The 14,426-nt window shown below is 40.3% G+C and overlaps 1 protein-coding gene across 2 annotated transcripts; it reads left to right on the forward strand.

The window, feature by feature from the left end:
* The first annotated feature begins 234 nt into the window (after nt 1-234).
* Gtf2a2 (general transcription factor IIA subunit 2) lies at nt 235-12,969 on the forward strand. Of its 2 annotated transcripts, XM_038324087.1 has the most exons (6): nt 271-384; nt 700-850; nt 4,291-4,409; nt 5,235-5,339; nt 9,738-9,864; nt 12,675-12,969. In XM_038324087.1, exons 3-6 carry the CDS (start codon nt 4,338-4,340, stop codon nt 12,698-12,700), a joined length of 330 nt encoding a protein of 109 aa, XP_038180015.1. In that variant the 5' UTR covers nt 271-384; nt 700-850; nt 4,291-4,337; the 3' UTR covers nt 12,701-12,969. The 2 variants fall into 2 exon arrangements, with proteins under 2 accessions (XP_038180014.1, XP_038180015.1); XM_038324086.1 differs by lacking the exon at nt 700-850 and having other exon boundaries at nt 235-384.
* The last annotated feature ends 1,457 nt before the right edge of the window (nt 12,970-14,426 follow it).

Below are 14,426 nucleotides of genomic sequence, written 5' to 3' on the forward strand. Positions count from 1 at the left end.
GGGCTGATACCAAAAGGAATCTGAGATTCTGAAATTCAGAACAGCCCACGTATTTGCTTCAGTGTCAGGCACGAAGTTTATACAGCCGCTCTTCCAAACAGAAAGGATTAATGATGAACCACAACAGCTCGCCTTAGCGCCACAAACTCCCGCCAGCAGGAGAGGCGTCGGACAGGCTTGGGGTTCCTCCGCCCGAGCGGGAGGGGCCACGCTCCTCCTCCGAAGCCGAGGTGGGGGCCGGCAGCCCTCGTGGCGTCACCTCCGGGTCGCGCAAGCACTTCCGGGTCACCGGTCCAGCGCTGTGGTTTCCGTGGCCGAAGAGGTGGTCGCAGCGGGCGCCCTGCCCGGCTCTGCTAGCGCCGCGGCGGAAGCGCCTTCCCTCAGGTAGGCGGCGGCGGGGCCGGGAGCGGGGGAGCCGCGGCGGGGCGGGCGGTAGCGAGCGCTGTGTCCGCCGGAAGCCGCCCCCAGGCAGACGCGGCCGCGCGGGAGCAGCCGCCTTCCCGCTCTCCTCAGGCCGCGCTCGGTGGACGCGCGTCTGGCTCAGAGACCCGACCCGAGCGCTTCCGCTTCGTCTCCCCCGGGAGGAGGGAGCTCCGCAGTTCTGCAGCTGTCGCCACCTTAAAGGATTGGAGATGGCCGCGGCGACTAGCTTCAGCAGACGTTGAAGTCGCTCCTAGCTGTTTTCTAACTAATGCTTAGATGTCGAATGGGAGCGCGACCCGGCTCTCTGCTGGCCCGTTGCAAAGTTTGCATCTCTCTGGCCCTTTTCGCCTCTTCTCCACATACGTGTACCGACTGGTGTTTACCTTCAACGGACTAAATGTTTCGTTTGACTCCCGTCGGCGGTCAGGTACTGTTCTTCGGCCCTCAGGTTTCCTCAGTGAACGAAACACAAAGATCCATGCTCTTGTGGACCTTACATTTTATACAGAGAATAAATAAAAGACCGTTATGTAACTTAGCGTATGGTGCCAACAAAAAAAATCTGAGCGAGATAAAGGGTCTGGATTAGTTCCATAGTGGGTGTGTGATCAGCTGAGGCGTTATTGGGTGGGAGCTGTTGGGGCAAGGATGAGTTTTGTGTGGTAGTCAAGTTCAGATCTCAGCAGGAACAGCTCAGGCAGCAAGACCAGCCACCAGAAAGGCAGAAACATGCCTGTCATGCTCAGGGAAGTTAGGATGTCAAAGAAAGGGGATAGAGGCAGACAGTAAGACCAGACAGACCTAAAAGGTAGCCAGATTGTCTGTGCAGACGAAAGCCGTGGGAGAAAAAGATTTTTCTAGCCCACATTTTCAAAAGATAACCCCACTGTAAATAATAAAGCGCGTGGGGGACAAGTGTGAAATAAAGTGAAATCGGGACACCATTTCGATGATCCAAATGTCTTGTAATAGTGGCTTAGAACAAGGAAGTAATAGAGGTGTTGGGAAATGGTTGGATGCTGCGTCCATTTTGAAGGCTGTGTTTACAAGATTTGCTAGAAATTGGACATCTCAGTGGTTTACGTGACTTTGAGATCGACATTAAAGGTCTTGTCTAAGCCGATGGAAGTTTGAAGTTACTTCAGCTGAGAGATAAAAAAGACAAGTAGAAGTTTTGAATAGGAAATTAGTACCAGAATTTAGAATTGTTTGGAAGGCATGCGAATTTGGGAATCACCAGCTGATATTTAAAGCCATAAGAATGAATGGTAGCCCTTCATAAATGGACGGAAAAGGAAGAGACTGTCCATCGTTAATCCCAGCACCCAGGGGGCAGAGGCAGGCGGATCTCTTGAGTTCCAGACAAGAGGGTCAATCAGCCGCATGAACCAGTGAATCTAAGAAGACTCCCCCAAAGTGAAGTACCAAGCAGAGATCCTGTAACCGGAAGTCAGCTGTATTCGATGCGCTGGTCAGTGAAGATCATCCTTTAGCAGCCTACAGCATCGGTTTCATTACACTTAGAGCTCGGTATGACTAGGGGAAAGGGAGAACTGGAAACAGTGAGTCAATTAACTCTTAACTTTTACCAAGCAGGAATAGAATGTAGGCGGCAGGGGAAGTCATTTTGAATAGTGGTGGTTGTTACTCTACCCAAGGTGGGAGAAGTAACTGCCAGTTTGTTTGCTGATATTGATGATGAAAGAAGGAACAACTGAATTGTTAGACAATATCCTCAAGTATGCTAGAGAAAGAGGCCTGATACAAAGGTGAGAAATTACATGTAGATAAAAGCGTGTTGAGTGTGATGTCAGAAAGACAGAGTGTATGGGTACAGGCAGTGGTAAGGAGGTGAGTAGATGGATGTGGTGGTGAGATTCTCGTTTCCACTAATTTAATTTCACCAGTAAAGTAGAAATGTGCCCCACATGAATGTATTTCTAGTGTTTTTGACATGCCACCAAGTTTTTTACTCAACAATATTAATACATAATACACACATTGTTCAGAGTGGTAAATACATAGCTGAACTAGATTTTCCTGTCTTCATGTATCATCCAGTCTGGTAGATGAGGACAATACCATGTTTCAACCTTAGTTATTGGTAGTAGTGAAACTGTGTGTCTGTGTGTGTGTATGCGTGCGCACACATGTATGTGGGTGCTTATAGAGGCCAGAAGAGGACATGGGATCCCCTGGAGCTGAAGTTACAGCTGGTTGTGATCTAGCCGGTGTGGGTGCTTCAGAACTGAACCCAGGTCCCCTACAATTGCTCTACCTGCAGGAGAGATGTCTCAACTATTTGATTTTTTTTTCCTGTGTAAAATAAACAGTTTTACACGTGGGTACAAAGAGAGAAGTGAAGACAAGAGATAAAAGTTTGGAGTGAGCCGGGCGGTGGTGGCGCACGCCTTTAATCCCAGCACTCAGGAGGCAGAGGCAGGCGGATCTCTGAGTTCAAGGCCAGCCTGGTCTACAAGAGCTAGTTCCAGGACAGGCTCTAGAAACTACAGGGAAACCCTGTCTCGAAAAACAAACAAAAAAAGTTTGGAGTGATCAACATATAGATGGGGTTTAACACCATAAGCTTTGATGGAATAACTAAGGGGAAAGCCAGTCAAGAGAAGACTTAAGAAGCTGTAGGGTCACACAGGAGATGGAAGTTAAGGAGCTGAGGAAGAATTGCCAAAGGAAACAGGAAATACAGTAGTTCACAAGCTGGGAGTAAAGAACTGAGAGTGGTACCCCAATAGCTAAAGGAATGTCTCAAGATCACAGAATGATCTGTTGGATGAGATAATTGCCAACTGTATATAAAGATGGCTGGTCATTACTTTTGCCAAGTCTTATCTGATAGTGAATGTTTGAGTATGTCCATCTCTGGACAGAAAACAGTTTTTTAATCTGTCCTCCTGTCACCATTTTCAGGTCCCATAAGCAAAGTTTTCTACCTTTCTTGCCTGAAATGTTGTTTCAAAGGCTTTTTGTTCCTGCAGTTCCCTTGTGGAGTAAATTCATCCTGTCCTCTGCTTCATCTTCACCTACCGCTACAGTCTGCCCGCACTTACAGATGTCCACAAGCCTTACACTTCCGCACTTCTGTGGCTCTTCTTACCCTCCTGCCATCCTAGAGGCTTTCCTCCTTTGATTGAAGAATGGGAAGCCAACTCAGTCCACAAGCAGCCTACATGATAAAATGTGTCACTCCTTTTTACACCAAATTTAACCTTTTAATGTGTCTGTTACCCTTTGTAGAGTCAGATTTTTAGGACCCAGAGTTCATCTTCATTCATCTTGTCTCTGTGTCCTGTCACAGTGCCATCCTCTTGGCAGGAACTCTAATGGAATTTTAAGAGAACATAAAAATGAAGGGCCCAAATGCAGATGCCACGTCACAATGCGACAACATCTAGAATGGATGCTATATGGAAAAATTTAAACTTAAGAGAAACCTGTGGGAAAAGTAAGAGTAAAGATTTTAATGAGTATGTCAGCATACTGAATTAAGATAAATACCAACTGGGTGGTGGCACATGCATTTAATCCCAGCTCTCTGGAAGCAGAGGCAGGCAGATTCCTGTGAGTTCGAGGCAGCCTGGTCTATAAGAGCTAGTTCCATGACAGGCTCCAAAGCTACAGAGAAACCTTATCTTGAAAAATCAAACAAAAAAAGAAGATAAGAAGATAAATACCATACCAATGTTAAAATCAGATAAATCAGCTTTGAACAATTCTTTTAAATTATACAGTAATTAATGTAGTAATTGATAACGAGTTCTAATAGTTCTATGTTAGAATACATGAAGTAGTAGACTATTATATATAATTTACATTGTTACAGGTTGGTCTTTTATATTAAATTTGTAGGACATCAATGCAAGCCTGAAGAAAAAGTAATTGCTTCATTTTAAGCCATGGCATATCAGTTATACAGAAATACAACTTTGGGAAACAGTCTTCAAGAGAGCCTTGATGAGCTCATACAGGTGGGGGCCAAATATTAAACATGCTTTATAAGTCTTCACATTTTTTTGTTAAAAAATTTTTAAAGTGAATGATTTTCCCCTTATTAGTGATGAATTATAGAAATGATCCTTGGAAGTATAGTCTTCTCATCTCAAAGTTAGAAGAAAGGGATATTCTATCACTTTAAAAGTAGTTCTGGCCAGTATAATGAAGGCTTCTTTGAGATTTGAGTTAGAACTTTAAATTTCTGGTTCAGTTTTAGAAGAGTTAATCTTCTTCAAATCATACAACTAAGAAAGTATTAAATATTTTTTATTTATGTTCTGTTGGGATCTGGAGGGAGATGTGTGAGCGAGGTGGCTTTTGCTTTTTTGAGGTAGGGTCCAGGCTGTCATTGAGTGTGTTCCGTAGTTAAGAATGGTCTAGAGCTTCTGGTATTCCTGGGATTGCAGGTGTGCAGCACCATGCCTGGCTTCGTGTGTCTGGGCATTACTATATAGACTTTGTTAAGATTTGTCTTTGTTTTCTTTATATATAGGGTCTCATGTCTTTTATTAGGAAAAAACTTGCTTTTCCATTTGTTGAATACTTTGTCCGCCACTGAAGGAACAGGAAGAGTTTTTCCTGGCTTTACAAACTCACTGCAAATTTCCTTTTTTGTAAAGATAGTAAAGAAGTTTTGTCAGGCTTTGCTTCATCGTCACTTAGATAGAGCACAGGGAATAAGGACTTCTTCAGAAGTTTTGGTTAACTTCTGTTAACTATTAGACTATAATTAATTTACTTTATTTTGTCTTTAATGTTCTTTCCTTAGTGAATTTATGATCTTCATTTTTTTTTCTCAGTCTCAACAGATCACCCCCCAGCTTGCCCTTCAAGTTCTACTTCAGTTTGATAAAGCTATAAATTCAGCATTGGCTCAGAGAGTCAGGAACAGAGTCAATTTCAGGGTAAGGATATTTTCCTGTATCTGGAAGTCTGCACCGGCTACTCTGAGAGCTTCTGTGGACTTACTCAGTATAACAGGAGGATTTGCTTAGTCTGGTTTGGGAACTTGTATAATAAATGATACACTATTTTTTTTTAAATTTATTTACTTACTATGTTTGCATATATGCCCGCATACCAGAAGAGGGCACAAGATCTCATTACAGATGGTTGTGACCTATCATGTGGTTGCTGGGAATTGAACTCAGGACCTCTGGAAGAGCAGCCAGTGCTCTTAACTGCTGAGCCATCACTCCATTTTTAAATCAGCTGTATGAAGTTTCTTCATTCCATGAGATACATAATTGCTTTTAGATTTTAATTTCATTGTTTCACAAATCATCCTGTATTTGTTTGGCTTTTTTGTCCCTGAAGAATTACTGAGATTTCAAAGGCCCGAAAGTATTAGCTGCAAGGTGGAAGGTAAGTGACAGAGTAACCCTTATGTTCCGTTGTTTCTTAGACTCTGACCTTCCAGGAAAGGTTGGTTATCTGTAGAATCTTCATGTTGCCTCCCATCTACCCTGAGATAGCTTGCCTTACAAAGTCTGTTCTTGTAGCTGAGCGTTTTTTGAATCATCGTGCTTTAAACAAAGTACAACTCTTAATTTTGTGGTAATTTGGGGTTAAGAACTCATTGCAAAATGTGGCAAAATAGTTTACCATGTGAGTTGGTGGAGACACATTGTGGATAATGGTTTTTGCTGTTACCCTGTTGTATCTCTCTAATATCTTAAGCTATGTAACAAGTTACAGCCCTACTGTAGAAATAAATTTAAAACACAAAAGACCAATATAGGATAAGAATCTATGAGTAACATTTAAGAAAACCTAGGTGTTGAGGAAAGGCGAGTGTTTTGTTGATAAAATACAAAAAAAAAGAAAACCCAAAGTAAGTATTTTTTTTTTAAGCATTTAACTGCCTATTAGGTAATAGACATTGTTCTAGGTATCAGAAATGCAAAAGTGAACAAAATAGATGAGGTCCCCATTTGACATGTTTTACTGAAGAGATAAAACATGTGTTTGTGTTGTATATAAATGTCTATCAGCTTTGCATGCTTAAAAATTACAGGCATAAATAGTCAAATAGAAGACTATCAGCCAGTCATGATGGTGCACACCTTTAATTCTAGCACTGGGGAGGCAGAGGCAGGCAGATCTCTGCCTCTGCTGCCAGCCTGGTCTACAGACTGAGTTCTTGGACAGTCAGGGCTTCTTCACAGAGAAACCATGTCGTGGGGGGGGGGGCCTGGAATCTCTAAGAGTATAAAATTTGACAAGTTGATTCTTAGGTTTTAATAGTAGGGATTCAGACAAAGTTGTTCTTTGTCTGCCCGTCTTGAAATTTCAACTTTTAAATTGATCTGTGTTAAACTGCAAAAGTTTTGGCCTCTTAGAAAATTGATGGACTACTTATCAGAGGCAGTAAGGTTCACAAAACCTTGATAGTCTTCTAATTGCTCTGTTAGAAGTGTCTAGTATGAGTTTCTTTTGCAAAAATTAATTGAACACTTGTGTTTCTTATGCATACTGTTTTAAGTCTGTCGGTTTTCCAAGAGTAGGCCCTGACCAACTTAGTTTTCCAGTTTACTTTTTCTTTTCCCATTGCTGCTGCTGCAGCTGAGGATTCTATACCCTGCTCTGCAAACTGTATATACAAAAAGCATTCTGTTTAGCTTGGTGTACCATATCGCAAAGAGACAACATGTTGCCACTACTTAATTTTCTAAGTCACATTGCTTGATTGAATATCAGTATGCATTTTATGTATAATAATGTTTGCTGATCTACCAGTAAGATTGGATCTACCCATTTAAGGAATAGAGTGGTTTTACACAATAGATAAGCTAATTTTTAGATTCAAAAGTTATGCCACTCAGTAGGATACTAGAAGAAAAAGAGTTCTTAAGTATGAAAACTAAAGCTTTATTTATAAGTTAAAATTTATTAGTGAGATGTCAGAAACGTGACCATAGCAGGATTTTAGAAAGTAAATTCACATAGAATTAATACATATAACTAGACTTTTAAAGAGCCACTGAAGAAATGGCCAATTAAACATCATAATAGTCAGCTTCAAACAGTAATAAGTAAGCATTAAAATATTTAAATGGTAAGAAAGTATTCCTTCTTATGACACAGTTTCTTCTATTTTTTCATGGTTTTGTTGTTTGTTGTCTCTATAAATGATTAATGAGTACTGTGTAACTTTTAAGTTGCTGTTTTAAGTTTAGAAACACAGTATCTATTGTTGATACATATTAAAAGATTTTATTTTTTAGAGACAACTGATAAAATCAGTATTGAGTCAAAGGAACTCTGAAAGAAAAAATGAATCTAAAATTGTTTAAAGTGCAATTCTTCTAGTTCTTATAGATAAGGTACTAGATTCTGAGTCTCAAGACATACACAAAAATGCAAGATACCTAAGTAACTAAAAATTATATACAATAAAGGTTCACTATCCTTTGCAGCTAACCTTTTAATAAAAACATTGAGGGAGTTGGATTTTTATCTAGGAGCAGGAACATATCCTTGGACATAAAATGAAGCATTTTAAGTGTGGAAAAAAAAGTATTAGGTTAAACACCAATACAATGGACAAAAGCCTAACATCCACTATGTGTGCATGTATACATTCATGTGTAAAGTTCTGCACAAGATATTTAAACAGAAAAATCTTAAAATTCTACAGTATCATCCATATTGGTAAAAACTGAGTCTAAGTATAAGAATGATTTTAAAAACTGGTGGCTGTGAATTAATGAGTTAATGAATTTAGTAGACACGGATAATTACTGTGTGCTAGCTTCTGCTGGGCTCTGAAAATACAACAGAAAGCACTGGTCTCTGCTACCAGCATAGTTTAGCAAGCAGACCATTAAAACAAATACATTAACAGTGTTAGGATATATTATGGTTCAGTAGGAGTACAGCAAGTATGGAAGACAGAGGGGTAGTCCTGAAGAATTATTCAGAGTCAGCTTAAGGATGGTGGTACTGTGGAAAGGAAGATAACATTTGGAATGTGGTAGGAAGTTCCAGATAACAATTTTTAGGAGGTTCTAATGTGAAAGAAACCTCAAAGAAATCATAGGACCCCCCCCCCCCCAAACAAGTCCAGATCCTGTACCAATGTTACCAGGAGGTCAGTGAAGGGCCGTTGATCATAGGAGCCACACCGTTTTACTTGCCTTTTTAGTGTTCACATGAAGAGTGAGTTACAGGGGAATAAAGCTAGAGGCAGACGAGCATGCCTCTTAGCCAGCTGAATCAGAAGGGTCAAAGTAGCTTTACTTACAGTTCTAAAAGGGATGGCTAGACATGGAGAAGTTTTAAAGGGCACATCTGACGGAACTTGACACTATGGATGTGGTGGAATGAAAAGACAAACTGGTAATTTTCAAGTTTCTGCCTTGAGTCACAGCAGAGTCACAGAAAAGGCTGGTTTAGAAGACAGTGATGTGTCTGAGCCAGTTACAGGATTTAAATTGTCTTAATGTTTCTAAGGAATCTCTGCTTTTATAGTTTTTAGAGAATGAATACCCAGTGAAATATGGAGCTTTAAATATTTGTAAAAGAATTTCAGATGGAGCTAGGTACATATGTTTAATCCCAGCACTCAGGAGGCAAATCTCTTTTTGAGTTGGAAGCCAGTCTCGACTAGGCAGGAGAGTTTAGTGGATAAGAATGCTTATTGCTCTTACAGAAAAATATGGGTTTGGTTTCCAGCACCCATATCAGGTGACTCACAACTGCCTGTGACTCCAAATCAAGGGATCAGACTCCCTCTCCTGGCCTTCACAGCCATCTGCATGCATGTAGTACATATAAACTCAGGCAAACATGTACCAGACACACACACACACATATGCACATATAAAAGTTAATATTTTTAATCAAATTGGCAAGATATAGTGGTGCACTTGGGAGGCAGAGGCAACAGTTCCAGGACAGCCTGGTCTGCATAGTGAGTTCCAGGATAGCCAAGACTGCAACCCTTTCTCAAAAGAGATCAATGGACTTTCATAATTTATCCACAAGAGGGCAGTAGACATACAAATTTAAGCTTTCATACAGTTTTTCATTTCAGGTAAGTAATTTGCAGATTATTTTAGAGTGCTAAGAATAGTTAGCAAAAATATTTTTAAACTCTTCCCTGAGCTGACTTATCCAGGTTGTCTCTTACTTATTTCTACGTAGATGAAATTAAGAAAATAAATTAAGTAAGCTAAACATTAAGCATACTGTTTTAGGAGCTATATACTTGGTAGCTAAGTTCTCTTGAGTTACTTTGGAATAAAGCATGAGGGGAAACAATGGCTTCTCATGGCATTTCTCAATGTTTTGTTTTAAAGGGCTCTCTAAATACATACAGATTCTGCGATAATGTTTGGACTTTTGTATTGAATGATGTTGAATTCAGAGAGGTGACAGAACTTATTAAAGTGGATAAAGTGAAAATTGTAGCCTGTGATGGTAAAAGTAAGTGCTCCCCTAATTACTGTGATAGTAAAATTTGTTGAAATATTTTTTTCTCCTCTTTAATTATCTTGATCTCTCTGAAAGCCTCAGGGGAAAGTGGCCAGGTGATCAACCCTCAGATAAAAACCTCGCTTCTGGATTCTACATCTATCTCCTTTACTGACCTTACATCTGTATGCTCAGATGGCAAACAGACACTTAACACAGGTTAAATTCATGTGCAAGGAAAGTAAGCTAACTGCTGAATTTCCTTCCACTGAGTTGCTTATTTGAAGCAGTCATCAGGCTTCTCACTGCCACCTTTCTCTTTAGGAAAGTAATGTGTAACTTTGAGCATTTATCTTAAAACTTACGTGTTGCTGAATACCCTATACTTTATATATAACAAGTTAATTATTTAAAGCTGATTTAAACTAATCGTGAACTTTGCAGTTATAATGGGAGAGCCCCAGTCCTCTGATTTGTTAAAGTGCACAGCGCTGCCCCCTGCTCAATGACTGGTTATTTCCTTTTGTTTATTTTTAAATAGAACCCAAGGTCTTGTACTTGCTGGATTTACACAAAGTCATGTTCTAGCCCTGTGTTTTTTTGTGTATTACTTCAGTTGATAACAGCTGTGTTTGAAGCACCAGACCCTGGAGTGTAAAGTTTCCACTCCAAGAAGGGGCTTCTAAGAAGCAAGGGAAAGATAGGAAGTAATAGCCCCATTTCTTGAGTTTCGTATCAAGTTTGTTTTGTTTCATTTTGTTTTTGAGACAGAGTCTCTGTAGCCTTGACTGGCCTGGAACTCACTCTGTAGACCAGGCTGTCCTCAGACTCAAGAGATTTCATCTGCCTCTGCTGCCTAACTGCTGGGATTAAAGGCGTGTGCCACATGGCTAGCTACAGTCTGGATTTTAAAAGAATATCTAATCACTGAAGAAACGTAGAGAATACAGAAAAGCTCCATATATAAACTTGTACAGAAAGCTAGCTTCCAAAGTCAAGACTTTCAAGTCGTTGGGTTGTATTTTTATAGTAACATATCTGGGCACAGACATGTTTACACACATTTTTTTATATAGAGTATTTTTAATCTGATTTCTGGTGGCTACATAAAATTTTCAGTCCTTTATATTTATTTAATTTATTTTGATATTTATTTTTTTAAGGCACGGTTTCTCTGTGTAGCCCTGTCTGTTCTAGGACTCACCTTGTAGACAAGGCTGGCCGAACTCAGCGATCCATCTGTCTCTGCCTCCAGAGTGCTGGGATTAAAGGCTAAAAAGTCTTCAGATATCAAAAAGTCTAGGAAATTAGCACTATTGCACTGACTTACTCATCAGAGCTAACTAGAAGTCCTCAGCAGTAGTCCTAGAGATTTCTTAGTGTGACCAGCAGATACTTAAGATTTTTTTTTGTTTGTTTTTGCTAGGGACAGTGTACATTTGAGTCACTTTTTGTTTTGTTTTCCATTTCTACAATGGTAATACTGTTTGCTGTGCCACAGGATAAATTTCTGTATTCAAAATAACTTATACTTTTATGTTTTTTTTTCTCTTGTAATTTAAGCTAATAACATCTGTATAACTCTTAGGGTTTTGAGTGTTTATTGAACCATTGAATTTGTGCATTATTTTTGTAATTCCTAGATATTTGTAAATTAATTAATATAAATGGGCCAGGTGGTACAGACCTGTAATCTTCATTACTTGGGAAGCTGAAACAATACTATCTTCAAGGCCTGCCTCGGTGAAGTTGAAAGGTGACCGAGTGAGCTCAAGGCCAGCCTGAGCAACTTAAACTCTATCTGAAAGAGTAAAAAGGAGGCTGGAGACACAGCATATTGATAGAGGGCTCAGCTTATGAGACCTTAGGTTTAATCTTTAACCCTGGGGAAGAGAGCAGGTAATGAGCACCAGTTCTGTTGAGGAGAATTTGTGTAATGATGAAAATGTTCTTAATCTGCAGTCCATAGTAGTCATGCATGGCCCTTGAACACTTAAAATGTGACCAGAGCAACTAAAACTTTTATCATCTTATCTCATTAACTAATTAATTTAAATTTTAAACAGCTGCATGTTGCTAACCAGTCACGACTGAATTGAGCAGGGTAGATGTGACCAGTAGAAGGTCAATTTCAGTCATTTGAACCCAGAAAGCAAAATTACCCTTTTTTACTTCGGTTAGGTATTCTCTGGAGAGCTGCCCTAATTTAAATCAAACCATGGTAATTGATCTTCAGCAAAGATTGGATCTCTGAGTTTGAGGCTAGCCTGGTCTACAAAACAAGTTCCAGGACAGCCAGGGGTATAACCCCCCCCCCCCCCCAAAAAAAAAGGAAGGAAGGAAAATGGTTGTGGTGGATTTCATTTTTCTGTATCCACAGGAAAATATGAAATTTTAGACATGGTTAAGATATAGTTTGGCATTTAAAGATTAAATTCAGTTAATTAGGAAAATTCCCAATAAATCAGGTGCTGCTATAAAATTTCATACTTCTAAAATTAGCATCCTAAATTAAGCTGTGTTCTCAACAGAGTAGCAGAGAAAAGGGCAGCAATAGCCAGAGCCAGAAGGTTGCTGTATTTCCCAGCAGGATGAGGCCTGAAAAAGCTATTTACACTATCACACAGCAGATAGCTGGAGGCTTAGGCTGTCTCTCTCCTCTACCTTGGGAAGGTAGCTAATGACCTTGGCTGAGCCTCTCTGGAATGCCCCTCTCTCCCTGCCTCCTCCTCCTCCCCCACACTGTTAGTCCTTCTCTAGATATACCTGAAGTACTGATATTTAGGATTTGCTCCTTGAATTGCTCTCTTTCCTGTTTCTAGATACTGGCTCCAACACTACGGAATGAGTAGAGAAATGCGGCTTTTTTATGCCACCTTCTGTTACTTTCATCGCTTTTTGAAGACAAACATAGAAGAGACTTTTTTTTAATTTATTCTCACGGTGCAGAAATGACAACACTGTGCTATACTACCCAAGGGTTCCACAGAGAGAAGCATGTGGCTCTGTTCTCTTACATGACCTTTAGTACACAGCATAAATGGAACTTTTTTAAATGACAAATCAAAAGTGGTTGCCTTCACAAGAATATTCTTCAATAAACTTGTTTTAAAACTTGTTGTGAGTAATAATTGATGTAGCTGGTTAGCAAGGAGTTGTCAGAATACCAGACAAACTATTAAGAGGGACTTGGAAAAGGTATCCTTCTGATAAAATCATATTTGCCTTGTCAATTGTAATTTTATCTGTTAAATACCAGGGGCAGACCCAAATGTGGATGGACTTTTACTAAGAAAATCTCACACATACATACCCCTTTTTCTCCCAGAGAACAAATTCAAAGATAGCTATCAATGTGAGTAACCTAAGGGGAATGAGGTGAACTCTAGATAGCTGGTATAGGAGAACTAAGGCCCTGCTCCAAACAGCATTCCTGTGAGCACGTCAGTTATGTTTGACCTGGCCCTTATTAGTGTTCATACATTTTTAAATGGTCTATATCTTACCAATTACTGGAATTATAATTCGTATCCAGAATCATGGGGGCTGGAGACGACTAAGCAGTTAAGAGCTTTTGTTCTTGCAGGGTGCCTGGGTTTGGCTCCCAGCACCCATATAGCAGCTCACAACTGCCTAAAACTCCAGTTGCGGGGGTAAACACACTCTTGAACTTCTGAGGGCTCTAGGCATGCATGTGGTGAACATACATACAATGCAGGCAAAACACAGGGTAAGTCTTTAAAGTCCTACTCCAAGTCTGTCACATCTGTTTCTACATCTCTATGCTTGAAGGACAAGTGTCCCTTTGTCAGACTAGGGAAATGCAATGAAGAGCATGGCTGTCTATAGACACTGTTGAGAGAGCAAATACGAGGTGATTGGTAGATGGATTTAGTGCTGGCTTATCCAAATCTCATATAGACTTGGCCCTTTTGATTTTTCTTGACAGGGTTTTTTCTATGGCCTTGACTCACTTGGAACTTGCTCTGTAGACCAGGCTGACCTGGAAGTCAGATATCAGCCCGCCTCTGTCTTTCCAGTGCTGGGATTAAAGACCTGTACCACCACCCCCCCCACTTTTCTTATCACTCCGTAGAAGTGAACATCTGGCATCCCCTTTTGTGGCCAACTTCATTTCACCTGCATTTCAACACTTTAAAGTGATAACATTCAAGATGATAACTAGGGTCAGTAGAGCTGGGGGGGGGGGGAGGCGCCTAGAAGGCAGCCCAAGCCTCGTGTTCCTGGTTGTACAGTTTGACAGCTGATGTGAAACCCTGGACCCAACTTCCATAAGGCATCAGTTTTGCTTTTTGTTTTAAATGCTATTATTTTGACTGGGACAATAGCCAAGACTGACAGCTTGTCCAAAGATCAGGCATGGGACCTTCAACAGTCTCAGAAAGCAGATAAGTCACCAAGAGAGCTGCAGCTGAGTCTCTGGTAGCTATATTCCTGTCTTGTTAATCATTCTTAAGGCTGCTTTACCAAACTAAGGTGGTACATGTGACCGAACAAAGGATCCTAAAAAGACTTAAGCTTCATTGTGATTTACATTGTGTCTTTTTCTAAAA

Source organism: Arvicola amphibius, chromosome 3 (genome assembly GCF_903992535.2).
Source record: "Arvicola amphibius chromosome 3, mArvAmp1.2, whole genome shotgun sequence".
Classification (NCBI taxonomy): domain Eukaryota; kingdom Metazoa; phylum Chordata; class Mammalia; order Rodentia; family Cricetidae; genus Arvicola; species Arvicola amphibius.

Coding starts and splice junctions, on each gene's coding strand:
- Gtf2a2 (XM_038324086.1), top strand. CDS start 4,338: ATGGCATATCAGTTATACAGAAATACAACTTTGGGAAACAGTCTTCAA. Junction 4,410..5,234: donor GCCTTGATGAGCTCATACAG/GTGGGGGCCAAA, acceptor TTTTTTTCTCAG/TCTCAACAGATCACCCCCCA. Junction 9,865..12,674: donor TGTAGCCTGTGATGGTAAAA/GTAAGTGCTCCC, acceptor TCCTGTTTCTAG/ATACTGGCTCCAACACTACG.